This window comes from Pelobates fuscus, chromosome 13 (assembly GCF_036172605.1).
Source record: "Pelobates fuscus isolate aPelFus1 chromosome 13, aPelFus1.pri, whole genome shotgun sequence".
NCBI classification, from domain to species: Eukaryota; Metazoa; Chordata; class Amphibia; order Anura; family Pelobatidae; genus Pelobates; species Pelobates fuscus.
In genome coordinates, this window is record NC_086329.1 from 34,091,480 (window position 1) to 34,118,546 (window position 27,067).

Genomic DNA, 27,067 nt, shown 5'->3' on the forward strand with positions numbered 1-27,067 from the left:
GGAGGAGAGTCCCAGCGCCGAGGGAGTGGTCCTTTAAACTCTATCAGATTAATCAGTATTGCTTCAGACCTGAGGTAGAGAGGAAGAAACTCTTGAAAGCTTGTCTTTGAAAAATGTTAGTCCAATAAAAAAAAGGGTATAATTGCATACTGCAATACTCTGGTATTTTGGCATCTTGTCTACTAGACTAATACGGCTAATCCAATCTAATATATATATATATATGAAGTTCTTTGCACTCAGGCTGTAGGTAGATTAAGTGGCCGGGTGCACTACCAAGGCTCCAGTATCCAAATGATGTATGAAGACATCTGCACTCACTGTCTTGAGTAAAATGTTCTTTTATATAAATTGTTAAAAGCAGGATCAACGTTTCAGTCCCAATGAGGCACTTTCTTCAGGATCATAATTAATTATATTTATGATCCTCAAGAAAGCCACGCACGCATTCAAACCGCCCATAGAAAAGCATTACTCAATACTTTCCTATAGACGTCCAGCATTTTCTCACTGTGATTTTCACTGAATCGCAGAAGCGCCTTAAGCGGCTGTCAGTGAGACAGCCACTAGAGGCTGGATTAACCCTCAGTGAAACATAGCGGTTTCTCTGAAACTGCTATGTTTTTAGCTGCTGGGTTAAAACTAGAGGGACCTGGCACCCAGACCACTTCATTGAGCTAAAGTGGTCTGGGTACCTATAGTGGTCCTTTAAGACCGTGAGTGCAGCCGTCTTCATACAGCATTTATATAAAATGTAAAATACATTTTTGTAAAAAAGGCGTAAGACTTTGTGGGTCTTTAAGATGGTTTTAATGGAACACTATAGGACCCAGAACCTATCATCTTAATGAAATGTTTTCTTTGTAGGGTTAACCTGCCTCTAGTGGCACTTTCATCAAATAGCAGAGTGATGTTTTGCCACACATAATCACTAACCTACCAATGCTTACTGGGAATAAATATTTGTATTTCTAACGATATGTGTTTTTTTAATGGCTGATTGGAGAATCAGTGGCTTAATGTTGTTAATACATATATTACAAAAACACTATTTATAGCTCAGATATCAGATATCAGATTTTCAGCAGACTGGCACGAGCACGAAACCTTTTCTTGACATCAATATCTGGTTAACAGATAAGCAATTTTATTGACTACTCCTAACACACTGTGGACGTACACCTTGATATGAATCTTGTTTGATTCGCAACCTAATTTAAACATTTCTCAATTTATCACCATTACAACGAACAAATACTTCATGTGAAAGAAGCAACAACGTATAGAAACAATACAGTGTAACAATTACCTTGATAGTTGTGTCCATTGACGCAGAGAGAAGGAGGTGACTGTATTGCCGTAGAGGATTCCATTGAACTCTGTTCACTGGAGCCGCGTGCTCATTCATCATGAACACCACTTTTTGAGGAATTTCAGTGGAAGTGTATTTTACAGGCAAATAGGGTCCGAGGTAATCTGAAACTCTGAAAATATTTTGAGATATATCAGCTGTGGAAACAGATGTCTGGTTTGAAGCTCCTCCACCATCTTCAACTGAGGACATCTGCTCTTGCTTCCGTCTTTTTGGTATATAGGGTTTGACAGCAGTCTCACTATTTGAATCATCTAGAGAAGGTCTCTTTTGCATATATGAGCCATGATTCCTAATATCAGATGTGCCTGCAACAGTCATAGGGTTAAAATGGCTTCTGTATGGTAAACTACGTTCAGTGAATTTAGCTACATGTTCCTTTCGTTCTACTGGATTTCCAGGTAAGTCAACAGAAGATAATTGACTAACTTTGCTGGAAGAGTCTTTTTTCCAGGAATGAGGCCTACTAACTACACATGGAATAACAAGTCCAGCGGGATTCTCAGCATGTACATTGCTAGGTAATCCGCAATTTGGTATTCCTTCCGTCTCAGAGTCAGAATCATCGTATTCTACCAGTGAGCTCATTCTGGGCAGGCAAGACAGCAGCAGGATCTGTAAGAATGAAATAAGATACATGAAGAAATAATTCCAATAATAAAACATGATTTAAATAAAGTATTATCTAAACACTGGAATCCCTCTTTACAATCTCATGCCACCATGTAGTCACTCATTTGTACTAAAGTACCGGTAAATGATGCTCTGTTGGATGCAGGTTTCACAAAGGTCACCTAACTGGTCATCATAACAACAAAGCTAATACCATGGGCCCCAATTGCCCTGTTATCAAGAAAAGCATACCTTTCAAAATTTCAGATGGAAAATAGGAACACATTAATTTTATGGGTGTGAATATGGCCAGAAGCAGGGCTTGCATGAGAAAGATTAGGTAACTTATTAATCATTTATGGAACTAAAATGTAATTTAGAACAAGAACAATGCATCTTAATTTTAAGTAAGATTTCTAAACACAAAAAGAATAATGTAATATGTCCCTTGCCCACACCCTTGGATAGTACTGCTCCAATGGCTCTTTTTATTAGCCAAGAAGCTGGCTATAAAGTTGTTTAAAATAGTAACAACCATACTGCGTTTGCCTGACCAGTAGAAACGCACTTACTTCTTGATAAGCTGATTGATGAAATGACAAATCTTCTGCCAGAGCATTCAAACAGCAGTCTGAGCTGCCCTAAATGGGACTGGACAGTAGATGGGTCAGTTGGACAGGCCCATGTGATTTATTATTCCATATCTTTTCCTTGAGAGGCTTGCATTTAAGTATAGATAAGTGGTAAATACCACAGTATGGGTTAAGAGGGAGCAGATCTATTGGGCAATCATAGATTTGCCTGCCAAAGACATTCATCATCTGAGGGAGAACTTGTAAAGCATCTTTGTAGGAGATCACCAGGTTGATGGAGGGCTTATGGGTACACATCCTGGGTCAGCCCAGAATTAACGGAGAAGATATTAGGTTGAATTTCAAGTTCTCTGTACACCAATAATTAAACAAACAATGGTTTGGAGGGATTTGGAGAGGATATATCCGTTCAGGGGACTTAATTTCTGCACGTGGACAGGTTCTTGACTCAGGAAGCAGTTATTTGTTTTGGTATCTACGATAATCGTGAGGTCTATCGACTGTGCCCACTGCAAGGAAAAGCTAGGAATACGTGCCATGTGCAGGATATAGCAGTTATGGTGCCAGCATGCCCCTCGCGTTCTCCACTTCTTCTGTGTTATATAGAGAGGGTCCTCCTATGCTCAAAATATTGCTATTCACCATTAGCAATGTCAATTAATGCCAGAATGTAAACAGCATTCATTGGCTAAAAAGGTATTCGAGCACACTCAACCGAAGAATGCCACGCACAGGCTGGACTACAGTTATCCGGGATCCTCAGTGTGACAAACTGAGCCTCGTCACGTATTCTTGGTGGGGCCTGCTGGCCAGCCTCTTACCTCAGGACAATGGGCCATGCAGAAAGGCTCAGAATTGACCTTGTTGGTGCCTTTTTCTATTCTGTTTGATAGATTGCATTTCCCTCCTATTCTAACATTGTCCCGTTCGACTACCGAACAACCGCACGAACCAGGGACCAGCCGGCAGCTTGTTAACACCTATTAACACTTTGGAACAGTTCTCACCGCAGTGTTCTCATTGTTCGTCTGGCTGTCCGCAATTCCTATGGAAAACCACGAGGTGGCGGCCATCTTGTTCGCATGAACGCAGGCAGCGGTGTTATTATTGACTCTGTTCTGTAGTTTGTTCATTTTTAAACTACCGAACTAGACCGACCACAGGCTCTGATTCTCTGGAACGGTTTTGGGCATGGGACCATCTGGGCGAGCGGTCGGTCAAGATTAAGACTTCTAGGGAATTCCTGAACCTCAGAACTGATTTCGGGGATTTTTGGATATGTTGGTCACCCAGATCAGGGCTATTAAGGTATGTAACTTTTGTGGGGATTTTGTGTGTTGTAAGGTACTTTTGGGGTTTTATAAAAAAATGTGTGTTTATTTGTGTTTGGAGATAATTGAGTTTAGTATACTGCTTGACTCTATCTCCCAGGCATGGTGGGGGGGTGGGGGGGTGGAGGGGGGGAGGGAGGGAGGGGAGGATGACCTATTTTGTATGGGAGTGTCCTGAGAATGAGAGCCTATGTGATTGTGTATTTGTTTCGACTGTGGTTTACTCTCAGGTCCAGGGGGGAGTGCCCCTTGCATGGGGACTGTCATAAAAGGCCAGTTGTGGCTGCCATTAAACGAGATTCGTTTTACCCTTCATGAAGTCTAGGCTCATGTTTGGGGGAATTGGAGAGCTATAGTCCCACTCTGGGGATTGCTATAATCACTATACTCCCTTGGATCACAACACATGCTCTTATAGGAGCAACCTGCTTCGCTTTCTGGACTAGGAGAAGTCTACCCACTGAAAGCTGGATCCTGGGTCCAGGGTGGATGGAGGACAGCAAGACTCCAACCAAGCTGCGGCGGTTTGTGGGGTTTACGGTGGTTATGGTGTTCCAGTGCAGTACTTATGGTGCTAGCAAATACTAGGAAGCAGCAATTGACGCAGGTACCAGGTTGGGGGGCCAGGCGATCCGTCACACTCAGTTTGTGTCATATCTCAAAAAAAAAATTATGCAGAACTAGTAGATAATACCAGGGGGCATGCTGACAACATTCCCACTACAGAAAGCTGTAGTGATTATGGTGTTTAGTGTTCTGGATTTCCCATAGTGGGGACATTTACGGTACTGCTTGCATGCACTGTGTCAAAATCCACAAAACAACCTAAATTGTATTTGGCCAATACACTTCAATAGCGTGACATTCTTAAAGGGACAATATAGTCACCCAGACCTCTTCATGTCAATGAATGGTTTTTTCTATCCTTATCACTTTATGTTTGCTACATTGTGACATATTATTGGCAATAAAGCTACACCTATAGTGGTATTTCCTGTGGTGTACATCCTGGGTTTAGATTTAGTTCTTTAGAAACTACAATATTTACATTGCACAGTTAAAGGGACACTAGTCACCAAAACAAATTTAGCTTAATTAAACAGTTTTAGTGTATAGATCATGCCCCTGCAGTCTCAATGCTCAATTATCTGCCATTTAGGAGTTAAATTACTTAGTTTATTAACCCTAGTCACACCTCCATACATGTGACTTGCACAGTCTAAACACTTCCTGTAAAGAGATCTCTAATGTTTATGCTTCCTTTATTGTAAGTTCTATTTAATTTAGATCTGCTTATCCTCTGCTAAAATATTAGCTTGCAAGACCCTGCAAGAGTCTCCTGTATGTGATTAAAGTTCAATTTACAGAGCATGAGATAAAACTGTTTAAGGTAAATTACATCTGATTGAAAGTGAAACCAATTTTTTTTCATGCAGGCTGTGTCAATCAGAACAAGGGGATATGTGGTAAGGGCTGCATAAACAGAAACAAAGTGATTTTACTCCTAAATGGCAGTGAATTGAGCAGTGAAACCTGAGAGGCATGATCTATACACTAAAACTGCTTCATTAAGCTAAAGTTGTTTAGGTGACTATAGTCTTCCTTTTAAGTCCATCTCCAGTGCCTGTCAGTATAACAGCCACAAGAGTCTCTTCCACTGCACTGACTGAGTAACAAAAACCATTCACCTGACTCCGAAGTCCCCATAGGAAAGCAGTGGATTGGACATCGGCAGAGGTGGTCATGCCTCCTCTGTGACATCTCAAGAGGACAGCAGCTGGAAACCTTTTTTTTATTATTTTATTGCAAATGGGGGAGACCAATATCTGACTATGTTTGTATTCCTAGTGCTATAGTGTTTCTTTAGCATTAGAAATACACGCATAGGGGATTTAACCACAGAAAAGGTCATCCTATACAGTATTCAAAGCCTGTACCAAGGAGACCACTGGATGTAGGGTAGAACTGTTGGTATATGGATTATTAATCAAGGGTTGCTTTTCTCTGGACAATAGGATACTAGCCAGACATACACATAATCAATGGCACCACCTTTTGTGCAGTACCAAGGGCATAATACCAGTTGTGATCACCTGTAAATGTCTAGGCTAAAAAATAAATAAAACCAAGACCAGGGATAAGTGGGCCATGGGTAGCACTCAATCAGAAGGTGGTGAACGAGGAAGTGGTGCAGTTTTAGCCTGGAATCGTTCCCTATATTCGATGAGGGTAATACCATATCCCACTTAGATGTACTGGAGGGCACAGAGCAGACCCCAATATTTGAGATACATGTACTCTGCAGAACAAGATTGCCATGACAATGGGACAAGATTGCGGGACATGCTATGACAGTACATGAGAGAAAAGAAAAATACTGACATAACTATAAGTATATAAAAAAAATAAAACACCCTTAAAGACCGGAGGTAGTAGGATAACTGAATTTTCTAGTAATTTCAAGTACTGGAACGTCAAAAATATACACGAAAAGAGACAAACCTCAGTTCACTGTTAGAAGTAAAGTATTTCCTATATAATGTATACCTTCAGTACCATGTTAAAATATTTACCATTAGTATCCTCACTGAGAAACCTTTATGAATTATGAATACTACAAGGCAGCACTGAATTCACCCTAAGGCAAACACCTTTTACAGAAACCCCCCAATTAAACATAATATACAGCCACACACCAGCTGTTATTATTATATTTATTATAAACAGTTGCCCTCTCAGTGAAATGAACAATTCAGGATTACTGCACTCCAGATACCCCATTGCCAGCCCCTGGAGGTCCTGCATGCCCACAGCTAGCCACCCTGTACCTGGCATGAAGCTCACAAACCATCTGGACCATGCAAGTCAATAAAGCTCATACTGTGCACTCCTCAAACCTCCCCGTTCGGAAACAAGACCCCGAGAGAAACGTTCCGCCTCCCAAAAAGTCATTTACAAGTGGAATAATTCAAATTAAAAATTGCATGCATATAAAGACAAATATGACCCACGGCTATATGGCCAACATACATCTCTATACATCCATGTTTGTGGACTAAGGTCTCCCGCAATATTTAAACATGGAGACATTCAAAGCCTCATTAAAAAAAACAAAGCCCGAAAGGGGTTGTCCACGACCAGGCATTGCTCTTCTACAATAATTTTCATTTAATAATTTTGTTGTTGCAGAGGGTGAATTTGAGCTTGGTTTGGTTGTAGGTCGGAACCTTTCTTGCTGTCCTTGTTTCCCTACGGCGTTTACTGACAGCTGCACGGTTTCAAGGCATTGCAGCATCCAGGGACTGGCTGCGTGGAACGCATGGTGAATATATGGCTATTCTCCTAGGGCAGAGTCAGGGCTGGGATGAGGATGGCTGATGGGAAGGGAGATGGTGCTAATAATGGTTGTAAGAGGACAACTGGCTGTATTTTATTTAATAATGGGGGGATAGTGAGCTGGACATATGGCACATGTCATGAGCTCTGCTATATGTACATTGCATCTAATCACATGGGAGTGGTCTTGGACTGAATAACTTGTAATTATTACACATTATAGTATAATTTAATATACAGGGGAGAAAAACTGACATTATCATATCAGTCACACACTCATTTGGATTGAAAGATGAATGCTAGGATTGTACTGTTATTACTTCCCAGATTCCAAGAGATTATTATTATTATTATTATTATTATTAGAATTTATATAGCGCCAACTTATTCCGCAGCACTTTACAAAATTATAAAAAGGGGGGAATTTTAACAAAAAAAATGAGATGATTACAAAATGTTACAGGAACAATAGGTAGATGAGGACCCTGCCCGAACGAGCTAGAGATTAATTTATTTTCTTTATTGTGATGACAATCAAAATATGGGACAAGATGCTACATGCTAAACTACACAGGATTGCAAAGAAAGCATGCAGGGCTACTTCATGTAATGATATAAACTAAGGCTGATAGGTAAATAGGTTTTATTACTTTCAAAATCACTGATCTATGCAAATAGATTTTTTTATGATTATTATTAATAAAACCCTGGAATGGGACTTACAATAAATCTGCCCATGTGCTAAGCAAAGTTTTCCGATAGAAGGATACATGTATTATTAAAGGGACACTCCAGGCACCCAGACCACTTCTGCTCATTGGAGTGGTCTGGGTGCCAACTCCCACTACCCTTAACCCTGCAAGTGTAATTATTGCAGTTTTTTATAAACTGCAATAATTACCTGGCAGGGTTAAGTCCTCCCCTAGTGGCTGTCTACTAGACAGCCACTAGAGGGAACTTCCTGGTCCCTAGCACAGATTATCTGTGCTAGAGCGTCGCTGGAGGTCCTCACGCTGTGTGAGGACCTCCAGCGTCGCTCTATTCCCCATAGGGAAGCATTGAAATTCATTTTCAATGCTTTCCTATGGGGTGCGCCAATGCGCATGCGCGGCATTGCCGCGCATGCGCATTGGGACTCCTCGGCCGGTGGGCGGGATCAGTCTCGCCCACCGGCCGACGGAGGAAGAAGGTGGAGCGGCGGGGGAGGAGCAGGCAGCGACGTGGGACATGTCGCTGCCTGAGGTAAGTGACTGAAGGGGTTTTCACCCCTTCAGTAACCGGGATTGGGGGGTGGGAGGGAGAGGGACCCTCCAGTGCCAGGAAAACGGATTGTTTTCCTGGCACTGGAGTTTCCCTTCAAGATTGATGGACTTTAGTCTTTTAACAGGCTAGATTGCTGTGTAACTATGCAATTGTTTAGAAGAGCTGACAAGGTAAAAACAATCTTTATAAAAACTCTGAAACCAGTTGATAAACATGACTCTAAATCAGTGGTTCCCAACCCAGTCCTCAAATACCCCTTACCACTTCAGGATTTAGAGCTTGGCCAGTTGTGTCTAAAGTGTTTTAGAAGAGAGAAGAAAAAAAACACTCTAGACACCACAGGGTAATCCCTAAATCCTGAACTGATAGAGGGTACTCGAGGACTGGTTTGGGAACCCCTGCTCTAAATGATTGTCAGGGGCAGCACCCCTACACGTACGAATAGATACTTTGCCATAGAGAGAATATAAATGTGGCTTTCTGTAAAATACATTTGTGCATGTTTGTAACCAATGACTATATATGAAGCTTAAATGATGCATTTCTTCAGCAAATACAAACTAAAAAATAATTCTGAGTTGTCCTTGTTAATTTCTATAAGTTTTAAACAAATATTTCAAACTGCCTTCTTGCATCATCCTTTTTACTGCTAAGAAATGCTAATACCGGTACTTTGTTCTCGCATCATCCTGGCTTCTTCTGTTTATTCATAGGGATTGTAGATAAATATTTAACAAGTACAGAACCTTTTTTGAGCTTCGCAAGAAAACTTTGCATCATTGTGCTCAGATAAGAAATGGCTGATAATGAATCCGGTCCTCTCACTCCTCTGGAGTTGTATGACAGATTGACAGCCCAAGGGGACAGAGTACGAACATTGAAGACTGAAAAGGCATCGAAGGTATGTTGTTGTTTTTAAACACTTGTTGCATACCTGACTTGTGAGCAAATCTATATTCAGCAACGATCAAGTATCTTGCACGAAATTTCACAAATGAAGTGCATTCAGCGCTGATTGCTGCCACTGGCAACATTTTTTTAAAAATATTAAGCAAGTGGGGGAGATCATCAGACCCTCAACCAACACATGACAGGACACAAAGTGAAGTTGGCAAGCACTGGAACTGGTGTTTGCCAGATAAAAAACACATACCCCATGCTGTACACTAATTTAATGCTTGACAGTCAGGGGAGGTTTTAGAACCAAGGCACACAGTTCTGGGGACTAACTCCTCTGCCAGTACATTCCTGCCATAGGAGTGATATTTGTCTTTCCTATCCTATAGTCCTCTTGTAAGAAACTCAACTAAACAACTAAAGTCCACATGCTATAGTTGCTGTAAGAAGGGAGCAATGTATGTAGGGGAATTCTCATTTGTCACTTAATTCTCAGCTTGCTTTCTTCCTCCCAGCTAACAGAAATAAAAGCGTGCACAAACGGTCACACCAAAGAAATCCAGGAATTGTTGCTCCAATATAAAAATGTTTTATTCCATCACGTACGATTACAGCCACCTCACTCAACTAATTCTGTGTTGCACAGAACACTTACAGGGTTATTCACTGAAGTAAATGAATTTCAAATTTAAGGCCAGAGTAGACGAAACGGAAACATTCTCTAATTCAGCTATGCTTCCAGTTCAGCTACTTTGACGTAAAATTTCAAATTCACACTTTGAATTATTACTATAGTGAATAGCCCTGTTAATTATAATATTTAATGTTGTGTGCTCTGATTCATACGTGTTTGAACTATAAAATGCATGTGATGTTGGCACAATTTTGCTTATCATGAGCTAATGGGGTGTTACACATTACATAAGTGGCTAAAATCCACTTCGTAGTATCTCTTTTTACTCTTTCACTACTGCCAAATGTCTGTTTTCTGTGTTCAGGATATTAATTCTCATGGTAAAGATTTTGTATTTTTTTTTAAATAAACATGTAAATAGAATGTGTGTTTTTAGGCCTATCTTTGCTTTATGGCACTGTCTGTTTAAAAAGAAGGTAAGTGTAACTTGACATCAAGTTTCAAAACCGCTGGCTTGGTGGAAAATATAATCTTTCCAAATTAAAGGGACTGGTGATCTCACTCCCATATATGGCTTCTAGTTTAAAAAACAAAACAAAAAAAAAAAAGCATTGGAGGCCTAGGACAGATGCGTTCCAATAACCGTGCTCTGCTGATTGGAGCTTTCTCACTGAGAAGCACTGAATCCATCATAGAGATTCTTTTACACTATGCAGTGTCAACGTGCTGCGTGTGTTTCTGCTGAACTTGAAGACCATCAAAAATTGAAGCCTCTAGTCTAGTCAGTCTGATAACCACATGCTTCTATATTTTTATGAATGCTTTGAGACATTGACTATGAGATGGTGTATCTAAACCCTCCAGGGGAACAATTGTTTTAGTTATCTTATTGTTTACATTGTATGGGCAGAAGCAAGTATTCATTTTACTTTTGACATTCTACACCAGTGTCTACCAACCCAGTCCTCACGGACACTAACAGTCCAGGTTTTGTCAGTATCCGCAATGGAATAGAACTGGGAAATGTCTCAATAATACCTTTTTAAATTTTAAGTGCTTAACCTGCTTCCTTAACTGATTAAAAAGCATTGTACAAGTTCATGTTGGAGACAGATCCCGTGTTATAAGAATCTGTCACGAGTTGTCATGTGGATAGTATAACCTGTTATTCATTTACTTGGGTTTGCTTTTGTCTTTAGAGTGATATTGATGAAGCCGTAAAGCAGTTGCTGGCTCTGAAAGTGGACTACAAGACTTCAACTGGGCAAGATTATAAGGCTGGCTCGCCTCCGACAGATGCCACTCCTGTCATTCAAAACGGCCCTCCAGATGACGAAGACGATTTTGTTGATCCATGGACAGTTCAAACGGGCAGTGCAAAAGGAGTGGACTATGACAAGCTAATAGGTGAATAATAAAATATATGTAAAACAAGATGGTATACAATATTTTGTTTGTCATAAAATCCAGCCTTAAAGGAATACGAAAAACTTTATAATATATGCATCTTTCATAGGTTACGATGTACCCCCTTTCCCTGTCTCTTGTGTTTAACCACTCAATTCTGCAAGGGACTTTGAATAAAAGTGTAGTATTAGTAAAGTAAACTAAATAAAGTGTACAGAAGGTCCCATGTGTTTGTCCATGCTTTTGTTCACACAGTTGACCTTGTATTTTTATTTTTGTAAAGATAGATTGTACACATGTAGCTGAGTTTGTATCACGCTATGTTTTTCGCCCAGGCAAAAATTCCAATGATCATTTTTCTCAGACTCGGTTTGCTGACATCTCCAACATATAACAATAGCCATAACATTTAATGATGAAATTTCTCCCCAATGAGTTTAAAAAAAAAAAAAAAAAAAAACATTTGAAATTCAGCAAAATAGATTAAAATCTTTTATTCCAAAGATATTTTGTATTAGTAACAGTAGCATATGCAAGTCTCCCCTGTGAATGTAAGTTAAAGTACCAGGTATTTAAGAGCTTGGCAAGCAAAACGCTTTGATTTCAGCCAACATTTATTTTTAAATAAAACTGTATCTCATCTAAATTTGATCATATAGCCTGTAGCAAAATAAAAGGGGCAAGAAATATTTTTTCCAGTTTCTGCAGCCACGTGAAGTGCTTAGGCTGCCCCTTTAATCGTTGTCATTTTGTTTCTTTGGCTGTTTTTATTATTGCGTAATTAAATTATATAGATCAGATTGTCAAACTGTAGTCTTTTCCTTTGTGAATATTTTGCCTGTCTTCTGTGTTTAAGTGTAAGCATTACATTTCTAAACGTATTCAACGATGTCACCAAATATTTCAAAGATTAAAGTTTACCTTTTTTTCTTTTCTTTATTTAGTTCGATTTGGAAGCAGCAAAATTGACAAGGAACTTATTGATCGTATTGAGAGAGTCACTGGGAAAAAAGCACATCACTTTTTACGAAGGGGGATATTTTTTTCACACAGGTATGGATTTTTGTGTTTTTTTTAAATGCTATTGTACAATTATCGTAGTAGCAAAATAAATGTTATTGAATTGTTTTACTATATACATTTGGGAATTAAGAGGGGAGTAGGTTGCAGTAAGCAGGTATGGTAGACCTGTAATTCTATAATTGCATATGAATGGTTTTGCACAAGGCATTGTGGGCTGCAAGGAGTATATTTAAAGTGCATGTACAATACAATTCACTGGCCTAGTAGATATGAACCATTTCTTTTTATATGGTAGTACAGTTGGCATCACACACTTTAGAAAAAGAAAACTACACATTAACTAGTTTACTTTTAAAGGGACTCTCCAGTGCCAGGAAAACAGACTGTTTTCCTGGCACTGCAGGTCCCCTCGCCCTCCCATCCCCCATCCCATGTTGCTGAAGGGGTTAAAACCCCATTCACGGACTTACCGCTATCCCGCGCCGATGTCCCTCGGCGCTGGGTCAGAGTCCACCCACGCTCCTCCCCGCGAAGTAATCCGGCGGGGGAGACCTATTGAGCATGCGCGCATGCACATTTAACCTCCCCATAAGAAAGCATTGAATAATGCTTTCAATGCTTTCCTATGGGGATATCAGTAACGCTGGATGTCCTCACATAGCGTGAGGACGTTCAGCGTCATATAACACACTTTTAGTGTTCTATGAACATGGAAGTGTCCTCTAGTGGCTGTCTAGTAGACAGCTACTAGAGGAGGGCTTAACCCTTCAAGGTAAATATTGCAGTTTATGAAAACTGCAATAATTACACTTGCAGGGTTAAGGGTAGTGGGAGTTGGCACCCAGGCCACTCTAATGGGCAGAAGTGGTCTGGGTGCCTGGAGTGTCCCTTTAAGCATATTGTTGGTGTTTTTTAAAGGGACACTCCAGGGTTGGTGTGCAGCTTCAATTGGGTATGCACCGTGGCAAGTGTTTTATTGGATGATTAATAATTTGTCTATCTTGGAGGTAAGAAAGCAGAGTAGAACTTTATAGAAAAATACATTCTATATAACTATATTGTTATATTGACAATTTGTTGACTATTCACTGTTGTTGTTGATATGCATGATTGTATGAAGATGAACATCATCTTATTACTTAATAACTCAAAAGTAACTGTGTGCTAATGATATCCGTTCACTTAGGACATTTTTGGAAAAAGCAAAATAAACCGTTTTTACCAAGCATTGCGTATTTTAGTACCAGACTATGAGTGATGTTACACTGCTTAGCCTACCTAGGACACAATTGATAGTCCTCCCACTGATATTTCTCTGCAAACCACATCAATATCAAAAGATCTCCCTGCCTCCTCCTAGAGGTTGTTGGACTAAATAAACTTGTCCTTCTAAAATCAAAGAAAATGACTTTGTTTCTCAACAGAGACATGCATCATATCCTCGATGCATACGAAAACAAGAAGCCATTTTACATCTATACTGGAAGAGGCCCGTCCTCGGATTCAATGCATGTTGGCCACCTCATCCCCTTTATCTTTACAAAGTAAGTGTGATAGAAGATAATGTTTATAGGATAGATAAATAGTTATCAACATGTTCATGTTATATGTCAAATATTGATAAGTGGGAATGTTGTGTGCGGTGTTTAAAATAATACCAAGTGATGTATATTAAGGAAACTCCAGCCAATTATTTGTTAACATGCAAGGTAGACACATTTGGAGTAAAGATCCCAAATATGCATGCTAGTAAATATGTCTTATTTTCAAAGCACTTCTGTTGGTGTCCAGGCCTTGTAGCCAGTGTAGAGTTGTACACTCACTATAGAGCTTAGTGGGTGGATGGCTAATTATCCTAATTAGGTGCACGTTTACTTAATCAGTTTTATGGGAGAGTATTCAAGCAACAGGATTAGTTGATAAAGAGAATTAAGCCATAGCACAATACTGAGAAGCACAGATAAGTTATTTATTTAAAAAACTTAGGAACTTCTGCATTAATGATCTCCAAGAAGAGTGCTGGGCCGAAGGCCTCAAGTAAGTGTCACACGGGGTATGATGCCCATATAATTGTGGTACCATAACCACTTTAATGTGTTATAGTAGTTATGGTGCAGATACTTTAATAGTCTGTATTTAACCAGTAGAAAATAAAACCGTAAATAAATAGCCATGTGCCATTCCAGTCAAGTGTGAAAACAGCACAGTTTAACCCCTTAAGGACACATGACGTGTGTGACATGTCATGATTCCCTTTTACTCCAGAGGTTTGTTCCTTAAGGGGTTAACGCTTACCCACCGTAAAACCTGCAATTGTGTATTTAATTAGGAACTGGTAGTTCCACTACGTGTTTATAAAGAGAAACCTATTTGAATGTAACACAGTTTCCATATGTAATAGTGAATAATAATAACATTAGATAGCTGTATTTTAGCTGTAGGTTTTCTCTGTTTTTTTACTTACCATCAACATTTGCAAAACAGACAGTCTTATCAAGAAAGACATGTACGCTGCCTTAAAGGCTTTCTTTCACAATGTTCGAGAGTCCTGTATCTCTGTTCTATTCTGTGCCTCACGCTGAATACCATAATCTGCGCAAGGCAGAAAATACGACAAAAATGCATCGCTTGTGAACAGGACTCTCCGACCGATGGAGAACCTCTTGGTGACAGACAAATAGAAGAGGAGGAGGTAGATGAGTATGTTTCTTAATACCTTACATAGACATGATTAACAGGGAAAACAACAGCTTTTGTTTCAATAGTTAGGTAAAGCATCGTAATGAGCTAAACTTTGTTTTAGGTGACTTTTACTTCAAAGCGTCTCATATTCTGCAGACCCCAGATAATGACTGCTCCGTTTGCTGTGGCGTGGCCCAGAAGTTTAGGGGGAAGGCAGTTTTTACTTAACTGAACCGACCCCTCGTGAGAGACGCTATCATCTTCCGCAACACCTTTATCTGCCAGAAACCGACGTCGGGACTGTACTCTCGTCGCTTGCGCAAAGATACAACGCTGACGTCTAAGATGATCCCACAAAACCCCAAGATCCTCCATAAAAAAAGCCTTATTCCCCCTCGGCCATCACTAGTGAGGGCTTGGCAAATCGTAGCATCAACTATTGTCAAGCATAGGAAAAATACAGAAGACCGAGTAGTCCCCAATTTGTCTCATGATATCTTTTCACTGGGTTGGAATTTTAGTGAAATTCCAAGACCATCTTTATGAGTGTTTCATAGAGATTTTATCTTTGTGAAATGCTCAGCTTTTATTGTTGATGTGTTTTCTGTTTAGGGCATGGTGGGGCATTGCTGCTTTAACCTTGCAAAAACCTTCTTTCCCCCTATCCGGTTTGATCTCCAAGAGAGACCTGTCTGTTGCTTTAATACTGAAATGCACCTGGACAGTCTTGATAATGTTCTCTGCTTTAAAATTCTCTTTTTATTTTTTTTCCCATTCTCAGGTGGTTACAAGAAGTGTTTAATGTCCCCCTGGTGGTCCAATTGACAGATGACGAGAAGTATCTGTGGAAAGATCTGACCATTGAGAAAGCTTACCAGTACTCCATAGAAAATGCCAAAGACATCATCGCTTTAGGCTTTGATGTAACTAAAACTCTCATATTCTCAGACCTTGAATATATGGGGTAAGTAACATGCTGTGTGTTTATCCAAAACAAATGCAAGCATCACTTTTTCTAGAGAATGGTCATGTTTATGGAGTTAATTTCAAAGAAAGGACATGACGTAAAATGGTCTTTCATGTATTCTTTTAAAAAGTGTTTTAGCTAGAAAAATACAATGAAATGTTTTTTGTGTTTATTATATTTTTTTATAATTATAATTTTTTATCATTTTTTTTATATTGTATAACCCTTTCATTAGATTATGTCATGAAGAATAATACCGTAGGTACCGTATATACTCGAGTATAAGTAACTCGACTTATACTCGAGTCAATGTCTGTATTATGGCAATTTACGTTGCCATAATACAGACTGGGGGCTGTGTAGGAGGAGGGCTGGCAGGAAGCTCTTACTTACCTCTCCTGCAGCTCCTGTCAGCTCCCTTCTCCTCTGCACCGGTCCGGTCAGCACCTCTGTCAGCTCCCAGTGTAAGTCTCGCGAGAGCTGCACTATGACCCTGCGGCTCTCGCGAGACTTACACTGGGAGCTGACAGAGGTGCTGACCGGACCGGCGCGGAGGAGAAGGGAGCTGACAGGAGCTGCAGAAGAGGTAAGCGCTCTCTGACAGCCACTGGACCACCAGGGAGTGAGAGCCCCCCTCCCTGCCATGTATCAAGGAGGGAGGGGGGGACGAAAAAATAAATAAATAATAAAATATTAATAATAAAAAAATAATACAAAAATTACCAATAAAACAAAAAAATAATAATACTTTAAAAATAATAATGAAAAATTATTAAAATAATTTTTTTAAAAATGATAACAAAAATGCCCACCGCCCACCAAGGCTCTGCAACACAGACACACACACGCACTCATACACACACACTGCACTCATACACACACACTGCACTCATACACACACACTGCACTCATACACACACACTGCACTCATACACACACACTGCACTCATACACACACTGCACTCATACACAGACTGCACTCCTATACACACTGCATTCATACCCACACACACTGCACTCATACACACACTGCACTCATACACACACTGCACTCATACACACACACTGCATTCATACACACACACTGCACTCATACACACACACTGCACTCATACACACACACTGCATTCATATACACACACTGCATTCATTATATACACACACTGTAAATAAATATTCAATTAATATAATTTTTTTAGGATCTAATTTTATTTAGAAATTTACCAGTAGCTGCTGCATTTCCCACCCATGTCTTATACTCGAGTCAATAAGTTTTCCCAGTTTTTTGGGGTAAAATTAGGGGCCTCGGCTTATATTCGGGTCGGCTTATACTCGAGTATATACGGTAGATACAGCTAGTGCCATCTAATTAGCTGTTGTTACTATAATTTGTTACTATAATAATGTCTTGTGCCTATCCTAACACACATCTTTAACTGCTCTCTCTCTTCTGGCACTGTTCCTGCTGACCTTAAACATGCCACTGTAATACCTATCCTGAAAAAAACATCTCTTGACCCGTCCTCCCCCTCTAACTATCGTCCCATATCCCTGCTCCCTTACTCATCAAAGCTTTTGGAAAGACTTGTCTTTACCCGTGTGTCTCACTTCCTTAATTCCAACTCTCTCCTTGACCCTCTTCAGTCTGGCTTCCGCCCTCTCCACTCTACTGAGACCGCTCTTATCAAAGTGACTAATGACCTAATCTCCGCTAAATCCAAAGGTCACTACTCCAGATTAATTCTCCTTGACCTCTCTGCTGCCTTTGACACAGTTGATCATTCTCTCCTCCTTCAAACTCTTCAATCACTCGGTCTCTGTGACTCTGTCCTCTCTTGGTTTTCCTCCTATCTCTCCCAACGCTCATTTAGTGTCTCCTTTTCCAAGGATACCTCCTCCCCTCGCCCTGTCTCGGTTGGAGTTCCCCAAGGCTCTGTCCTTGGTCCCCTTCTATTTTCTCTTTATACTGCCTCTCTTGGAAAACTTATTGCCTCTTTTGGATTCAACTACCACCTGTACGCTGATGACACTCAGATATACCTCTCCTCACCGGACCTCTCCCCGGCCGTCCTGCAACGTGTCACTGCTTGCCTCTCTTCCATCTCTGACTGGATGTCGTCACGCTTTCTCAAACTTAACCTCTCTAAAACTGAACTCCTTGTCTTTCCTCCTCCTAATACTGATCCTCCTCTCTCACTCTCCCTTCAAGTCAGTGATATCCACATAAGTCCATCCCTACAAGCGCGCTGTCTTGGCGTCATACTTGACTCTGGTCTCACCTTTGAGTCTCACATCCAGTTTGTTGCCAAGTCCTGTAGGTTCCAACTCAAAAACATAGCCCGCATCCGCCCCTTTCTTACGCAAGATGCTACCAAGGAGCTTGTCCATGCTCTAGTAATTTCCCGCATGGATTACTGTAACCCTCTCCTGATTGGTCTCCCCAAAAGCCGTACTGCCCCGCTACAGTCTGTAATGAATGCTGCAGCTAGACTGATTTTCCTATCCAGTCGGTCCTCTCACACCTCGCCCCTCTGCCAGTCCTTACATTGGCTCCCTGTATCCTATAGGAGTCAATTCAAAGTGCTAACCCATACATTTAAAGCACTGAACAATTCCAGCCCCTCTTATATCTCTTCACTGATCCAGAGGTATGCCCCTCCTCGTACCCTCCGCTCTGCCCGCGACCACCTCCTGACCGCTGCTCGCACCCGTACGGCCAACTCACGCTTGCAGGACTTCTCACGGGCGGCTCCTCTCCTATGGAATAACTTGCCTACTGCCATCAGACTCTCCCCTAGTCTTCAATCATTTAAGAAGGGCCTTAAATCCCATCTCTTCAGGAAAGCGTATGGCCTCCCAGAGTAATCTCTCCCTTACATACCTGTCCCTATGGGATAGTGCTTTGCTCTCTCCTCCAGCTCTGCTTCACTCCTACTTGATATTTCCTATCCTAATGTTTCTAATACCCCACCTCCTATAGACTGTAAGCTCATTTGAGCAGGGTCCTCTTCAACCTATTATTCCTGTAAGTTTTCTTGTAATTGTCTTATTTATTGTTACATCCCCCCCTCTCAAAATATTGTAAAGCGCTACGGAATCTGTTGGCGCTATATAAATGGCAATAATAATAATAATAATAATTTCATGAATAGTACTGTAATAGGGGTAAAATAAGACTTCATATGTACAGCAACACAAGCTGTGGGTTTCCTTAAATATCATCTCCCTTTGCTTAGAACAGGCCGGTGGAACCAATGAATGGAGATCTTGATGGACCATCAGCACTACATAAATAACATGCCAACCAAACAAATCTAAACAATGACATGATGACACACAATGCTTGTGTTGATCAAGTTCTCGCTGAATGTCCAATGAATGGGCTTAGAATTGGAGTTTCTGAAGAACACAAAAGTAGATTGATTATTATACAGATGTGCTAAAAAAAAATGCCAGCACGTCTGTGCTAGATATACGGTTCTGTGATTAATTCCTACTTTTAAACTCCACATATAGCATTGTTGTAATCCGCTACAAGTGTAGGCTTTCTTTTTAACACTGCTCCATCTGTCTCAGTATATATTGTGCTGATCCTTATTAGACTGAGATCATGCATAAATCATATTTTCAATCCATTTCTGTATCGTACGTTTTTTTACGTTCCATTCTAGAACCCTTCTTAATTTCAGAACAACAAACACCAAAAGCATAAAGATTCCCCAAGGAATACAGTTGATAAAATATTAGCCCTCTCTAGCAAGTCTAACTATAGGCTTAGGGAAATGTGACCAGATTAAACAAAAAGACCCTGCTTAATTTTTTTTATTCTGTGTACAAAGTATCATTACAAAATTTCACGTGAACATAAATCCATGTTCTGCTATAACATATGGGGGATTTTTTGGGGGGTGGGGGGTGGCGCACTCTCTGGATCTGTTTGTATTAATATATTATTTACATTCTAAGTTCCTACACTAAAATATAACACTTTTATCAATGGACAATACACCAATCAGCCACAACATAAGTCATTGTATTGTTGTTACAAGAAACTCATTTTTTGTTGTTTTGTTTGTACTCTTTTTGTACATTTGATATATGTGTCTCCAAAACCATTTTGTCTTAAATGTATCCAATATAAAAGTATTGCATATATTGATGTAAAAATATAACACCTTTAATAAATAAAAAAAAAAAACAGTGACAGGGGAATTGAATAACATGAATTATATTGTTACAATGACACTTGTCAAGGGGTGGGATATATTAGACAGCAAGTGAACAGTCAGTTCCTGGATTTCATGTGTTGGAAAACGGAAAAATGGGCAAGTTAAAAGATCTGAGGGAAAAATAGTGATGGATAGACGACTGGGTCATAGCACCTCTAAAACGGCAAGTCTGTTGGGGTGTTAGCGGTATGCAATGGTTAGCACGTACCAAAAGCGGTGCAAGGAATGGTAACAGGGGAACCAGTGCTCATTGATGCATGCGGGGAACGAAAGCAAACCTGTCTGGTCCAATCACAAAGATGAGCTACTGTAGCTCAAATTGCTGAAAAACATAATGCTGGCCATGAGAGAAAGATGTCAGAACACACATTGCGCCACAGTTTGCTGCGCAGTCGCAGGGCGGTCAGAGTGTTCATGATGACTACCATGATTCAATACTGTTTGAAAAACTTTTCAAATCTATTGATTTATCTCCAGAGGTCACCGTTTAAAAACTATGTGAATTTTTATAGATAAATCATTTTGAAAGGTTTTTTTTTTTTTTTTCTAACAGTTTTGAATCATTTGAAAAGTGTATTAAATCGAGGCCCGTTTCGGAGGATTGTCTTAATAATGCTCTTCACTTTTATTAGGATGAGTCCCGGTTTCTATAAAAATGTGGTGCAGGTCCAGAAGCATGTAACATTCAACCAAGTGAAAGGAATATTCGGTTTCACAGACAGCGACTGTATAGGTAAGATGGCAATAAAACTTTACATAAAGATGGCAGCCACAGACTAAATGCTGTATGTTGCTAGTGTGAACACTGTAGTGGTTATGTTGCCAGAAGTGCAATGGCACCTCCCCACTTCTGACTGTATGGAATCATATAATTTTAGAATGGTTTGACTTCTTATCTGGGGGCCCCCAAAAGCAGCTCCGATACTGATTACAGAGCATCAGCTAATCACTCTCAGTCAATGAACTAAGCCTTCCACCATCAGGCTTTGCTTAGTGATGAGAGCATACATGCTGGACTCTATGTAAAAAGTCAACCATTCTAAAGTGCTGTAGTGGTTATGGTTCTTGGAGTGTACTTTTAATGAACAGTAATTGCACTGTGAACTCTAATTAGAAAAGAGCCATGTAAGAATCTTACAATCAAGCTGTGATATACTTTTTTATTTTTCCCCTCAAAGTGTTAGAAAACAGGTGAGAAATCTCGCCGATCCCAGCAGTTAAGTTAATTTTTATAAAAACGTGAGTTAGCAAGAATGTACACAACAACGCCTCTTTTAAAGTGAGATTGTGTACACACCAGGTGTGAAAAAAAAGCATTGCGTCCTTCTGTAGGCACATTGTGTGCTCGATTAACACATTGTTCAGATTCTTTATCTGCAGTTAATGCAAGCTAGGTTTTCATATACCACAAAGGAGAACATGCAAAATGAATTACATACATTTATTCTTTGGCAGTACATATACTAAATTTTTTTATTTTTTTTCCAATGTATTTTTATTGGAGTGTTTCAGATTCCTGCCAAACTTATGTTTATTGCTTTAATCACTTTATTGGTTTCAGGAAAAATCAGCTTTCCTGCAATCCAGGCCGCACCGTCATTCAGCAGTTCGTTCCCAGAAATTTTCAACGGCAGAAAAGATATTCAGTGTCTCATTCCATGTGCAATTGACCAGGTAAGAAGCCATTTATGATTGGATTTTGAAGAGGGAGTAAGGGACGGGGCTATATTGATTCTTGAGTTTATTTCTTTATTGCAGCGATAAGTCACCTTTACTGAGCCTCATGAGAAATAAAGTTCAAAAACCTCCGCAGCGCCAACATTGGCCATCATTGTGTTTATAGTCATATCAAATGAAGTCTAACAAAAATACAGAAAATTATAAAAAAAAAAAAAAAAAAAAAGATTCTGCAGCAATTTGCATATTTAATGAAAGTCCACTCGCAAATGCAGTTATTAAACCCAAGATATTTCAGTATTAACAGATGCCTTTCTTGTCATTTGTATTTAATTTTATGTCCTGCAAAATTCCAAAGGAAAAGTATACCTAAACTCAGACTAAAAGTATTTAAATGAAGGAGCTATAGGATATTAAATTAATTGGACTGGTTACGTTCTCATGACACTTTTCAGATGCCGTCACATTCCTCCAAATGATGTCCGTGGTCTAATGCGCAACAAACTGAATGAAAGGCGTTTTTAGACAAGAGACCTAGAGCGTTAAAAAAATGTACTGAATCCAATTGATATGTTGTACTAAAAGTGTAATTTTAAATAATCAAGGCACACATTGACATTGAGAAATACTCTAACAAATGAAGCATTGCAGGGTAACATATATATATATATATATATATATATATATTTAGGATAAAATGTTCAAATCATAAAATATTTTAATAATTAGATTTTTATATTTTAATTTATATATATTTTTTATATATTTATTTTATTTACATTTTTTTTTTCCCCAATAGGATCCATACTTCCGAATGACAAGGGACGTGGCCCCCAGAATCAGTTACCCAAAACCAGCGCTGATGCATTCGACATTTTTCCCAGCTCTGCAAGGGGCGCAAACCAAAATGAGTGCCAGCGACGCCAACTCCTCTATATTCCTGACCGACACACCCAAACAAATAAAGACAAAGGTAAAGTTAATACTGCACAAGGAAAAAAACTGTCCAACCGTGAATGACATGCTCTGCAATATATATTGGGAGGTTTGTCAAGTCAAGTGTGGTTATCCAGCCTGCAATTTTATTGGTTTGAAAAGATGCGCTCTGAAATGTATCGCCTTATTTAATATCACAAATGAATGCATTGGAGTTTCCAGTGCAGTTTGGAATTCTGTGACTTCCTGGTGAATTTTTAAAAAAGACAACGATTTGTCCCTGAGATACACTGCGTATTTGTTATTCCATACTGTCATTACATATTCCCTCAAAAATTACTGATGTTCATCTAAGTGAATTATAGTTGTAATTACTACTTAAAAATATTTTAGATCTTCAAGGTAGAGCTGGGCCGTGGGGTTGCAATACAATTTTCAAGCTCTCATTGGTGTTTACTGAATACAAGGACCAATGAGTGATGTCAACAATTGTACACGTTTGATTGGTTCCTCTAAGCTGCCTGTCTCATTCACCTGAACATTCCATTAAATAAGTTTGGGTTCTAAAAAAACAAACAAAAAAACAACAATTTAGTAGATAAACTTCCCCTTCAGAAAATCTGCATTTTATTTCCTTTGCCTATTTTCTAGTATCTAGGTCTAGTATTTGCATGTACTGCACCCCCTCCCCTTCTTTGAGCAGAGGTTTCTGTGGCCGTAGGTGGTGGTGCACATCAGTTCATATGACAGCCACTTGAATCTAAAACACTGTACATCTCTGATAGTTCTGAAGAACACAAATAAAAAATGAATATCTTGCTACGTCACATAACTTGGGACGATACTACTTTCATAAAACAAATGATTTGTATAAGATGTGTGTATTTGATATGGATCTGTTTAACTGAACATGCCCTGTTCTATATGAAGATTTTTTTGCAGCTGAATAGATGCCATTGGGGTTAGACTATGGCACTAAACTCACACAGTTAATAAGCTGTCTGGTGAACAAAGACCCCTTCTTAGCGACCACAGCTTTTCTTGTTGAGAGTCTTGGTTTGTCATCCATTACTTGCCAGTCCAAGAACGGCAACTGCAGCCCCTGAGCTGGACTACGATTCCCATAATTTACTGACAAACCAAGCCAGAAAGAAAATATAATAAACTCCATATTATTGTTCCTTTTCCCAAAGGTCAACAAGCATGCATTCTCTGGAGGTAAAGATACGATTGAAGAACACAGAAAATATGGAGGAAACTGCGAGGTCGATGTCTGTTATATGTATTTAACTTTCTTCCTTGAAGACGATGAGAAACTTGAGCAAGTGAGACAGGTACGAAACAATATTGACTTAAAGGTACCTTTACTTAGTTGCGATCATGGTTACTAAACTAGGACTTTTTCAAATATGTCTAGAACATAAAATGGTATATTCAGTAGGGCAGTGAATTGAACACTGAATTATACTTGCGCTTAAAGAGCCGAGCTGAGAATTTTTCTAAATTGGTACTTTTGGCCTATATTGTGCAATCGATTTCCATTACAAAAGATTAATTTACATAGTATATTGAAAACATTTTATGTGGATTTGGATTTTCAGAGCCAAGTAGCCATGGTGTCTAAAAAATCTTACTACATTTCTATATTTCAAAAATCTTACGGCGTTGCTGTATTTCATAAGAATTATTACATTTAAACATTCAAATCCCTGCACAAGAATTAGGAAGCTGAACTATATCTCCTATCCATAGTAATTTCAGCTTGCAATTATGCGACACAGGGAGATTGGTTTCCATGGCAACAATAGTACTTATGGTGCTAGAAGTGCTCCGGCGGATCCACATTTTAAGTAGTCAAACAGTTTTAAAATTGTTCAGCGGTCTGCGGCATCAGTAGTGGAGGCGAGTAAAAGCGCTTGTAGGAGCCCAGGTAAGTAGTCAAACCTGTCTAAAATGGTTTGACCACTTACCAGGAAGGAGCGCCAGGGCACTCCTGGCATCTTAACTAATAGAGCCCGCTGTAGTGATTATGGTGCTTTGAGTATTCCTTTAACCCCTTATGGACCAAACTTCTGGAATAAAAGGGAATACATGTCATGTGTCCATAAGGGGTTAAAGGAGCCGTCTAACCACCATAACTACTACATTTCATTTGTAGTGGTTACGGTGCTATGAAAATGCAGGTGCACTCCAACATTGCTAGGTAAAGCTGTTTTTTAGCCGTTACTATATCTATAGAAATATTGTAGCAATATTTTGACAGCATTAATTGTCATTAATATATATATTTATACACACGTAGTGCTTATACATACTTCAACATGGTAGATCCTGTAGGCATTACGTGTGTAGTGCTAATTGTTCTTCATATTTAATTTTGTTTTATTTAAAGGAAAAATAACCTACATTTTCCTAGTCTCTAACTGGATTCCTTTGTATCTTGCAGGATTACACGAGCGGAGCAATGCTCACAGGAGAGCTTAAGAAACTATTAATAGATACACTGCAGCCGCTGATAGCAGCACATCAGGAGAGACGAAAACAAGTCACCGCTGAGATAGTGAAGCAGTTCATGACCCCACGGAAACTGGCATTTGATTTCTAACTGCTTGTAAAGAACTGGATCCAGTTAACTGTACATTCTTATTTATCTCTCAGAAGCCCATTCTTGTCCTGTACAGTTCAAAGCATGTCAGCAAGTCATGTCAATAGGCCGCACCTTGTACCTCACTCCAAAAAGGTGCATTCCATATTAGTGCAATAAAACCATTTCCAATAAATAAATAGAGGTGTTTGTTATTCTGTATTTTACTTGGAAAATACTCTTTGATCATCACTATTTCTGAATTGAAAAATATCGGCTGCATAAAAAAACAATGCCATTTGGGGCTAATTGTCCCTTTAAGTGTCATCACATTTAACTATCGGAGAGTCTGGTGTTTCAAATTGGTTCCAAATGCTAACCAATGCAAATCACATAGCAGTTGCCATTCCTCTTGATACAATATCCAGTCGTTGAAACGTTACAGCTGCAAAACAAAACAGAACCATCTGCATGTCCACTAGAGGGCAAGATAGAGGCCAATTTTTTTTTATTTTTTTTAATGTATGCAGACAGCCCTAGCCTATTGATGCCAGCTCTCAGCATGCTCAGCTGGCCCCAGCTTCAATCTCCTTTCTTTTCTGTTTGAGACTTTGCCAGGTAGGTAGATCTTGTCCAAAGTGGTTGTTCATTTTCCATACACAAAACCCAAATGGGAAAATCATGGAATCTCTCGATGACTTTGTGTGATAAGTTCAGATAACACCGCAGATTTATACTACGTACTTGTTAAATGGGTACTCTAAGCAACATACCACTACATCTGATTGTAGTGGCTATGGTGTTATGAAGGTTAAAGCCATCTCCCAGTTCTCTTTGAAATAATTTAAGAGTGGTTTAAAAAAAACTGGCTTCCTTAAAAGCTATAGCCCACCCCCTTTGCCAGACCACATGTTGTGATTATGGTGCTTAGAGTACCCTTTAAAGTCTGTCTCCTCTATCCAATTAAACATGCCGTGTGTAGTGTATGAAATGCCAATTTCCTAAATCCATGTTGCAGTTCAGGTTTAATGACGTTCGGTCTATAGATAAACACGTGCATATTCAATCTGTGTTTTAGCTAAATTCCAGTGAGAACAGTATTGTAACAATTTTTTTTTTATGATTATTCATCCCATTTAAGTTATTTCTGGAAGCTTTAGGAGGAGGAATGAGAAACGGCTAATTAAGCAGTTTATGCCCTACATATGCCAGCTTCACAGTCTCGCATACATTATAACATTCCTCCACTTATTACTTATTATCATCACTTAGTATTTACAGAATACCCTGTGTGATGTGTTAATTTTATTTTTTGACATTTCAGCTCCACCACCAGTGTAAGTGTTTAAACTGTTTCATCACATCCATTCAGTGCTTTGTATGTTGTTAATACCCTTAAAAGCAAAACAATGCAATGTTCATTTTAATACGTTTATTAAACATAAAGATTTATGTTACAAGACAAAGTGTAAATATATATATTTAATACATTCAATATTTATAGGTTAGGAATGTCCCGTTAAA

General features: G+C 39.3%; 2 protein-coding genes across 3 annotated transcripts in view; one reads left to right on the forward strand and one right to left on the reverse strand.

Moving 5' to 3' along the window:
- Positions 1-6,787, reverse strand: part of WDR25 (WD repeat domain 25) — a 162,359-nt gene extending 155,572 nt beyond the window's left edge. Inside the window, exons 1-2 of the mRNA XM_063439153.1 lie at positions 6,737-6,787; positions 1,310-1,987 (exon numbers count right to left, since the gene is read on the reverse strand). Of these exons, the coding sequence (XP_063295223.1) occupies positions 1,310-1,960 (651 nt within the window). The 5' untranslated portion in view covers positions 1,961-1,987; positions 6,737-6,787. The remainder of the gene's footprint in view (positions 1-1,309; positions 1,988-6,736) is intronic.
- Positions 6,788-7,169: 382 nt separating this feature from the next.
- WARS1 (tryptophanyl-tRNA synthetase 1) lies at positions 7,170-25,743 on the forward strand. Of its 2 annotated transcripts, none has more exons than XM_063440174.1 (11): positions 7,170-7,230; positions 9,221-9,408; positions 11,238-11,445; positions 12,390-12,498; positions 13,893-14,012; positions 15,932-16,114; positions 20,979-21,079; positions 21,908-22,020; positions 22,823-22,996; positions 24,153-24,293; positions 25,406-25,743. In XM_063440174.1, exons 2-11 carry the CDS (start codon positions 9,304-9,306, stop codon positions 25,562-25,564), a joined length of 1,413 nt encoding a protein of 470 aa, XP_063296244.1. In that variant the 5' UTR covers positions 7,170-7,230; positions 9,221-9,303; the 3' UTR covers positions 25,565-25,743. The 2 variants fall into 2 exon arrangements, with proteins under 2 accessions (XP_063296244.1, XP_063296245.1); XM_063440175.1 differs by lacking the exon at positions 7,170-7,230 and adding an exon at positions 7,297-7,315.
- Positions 25,744-27,067: the final 1,324 nt, after the last annotated feature.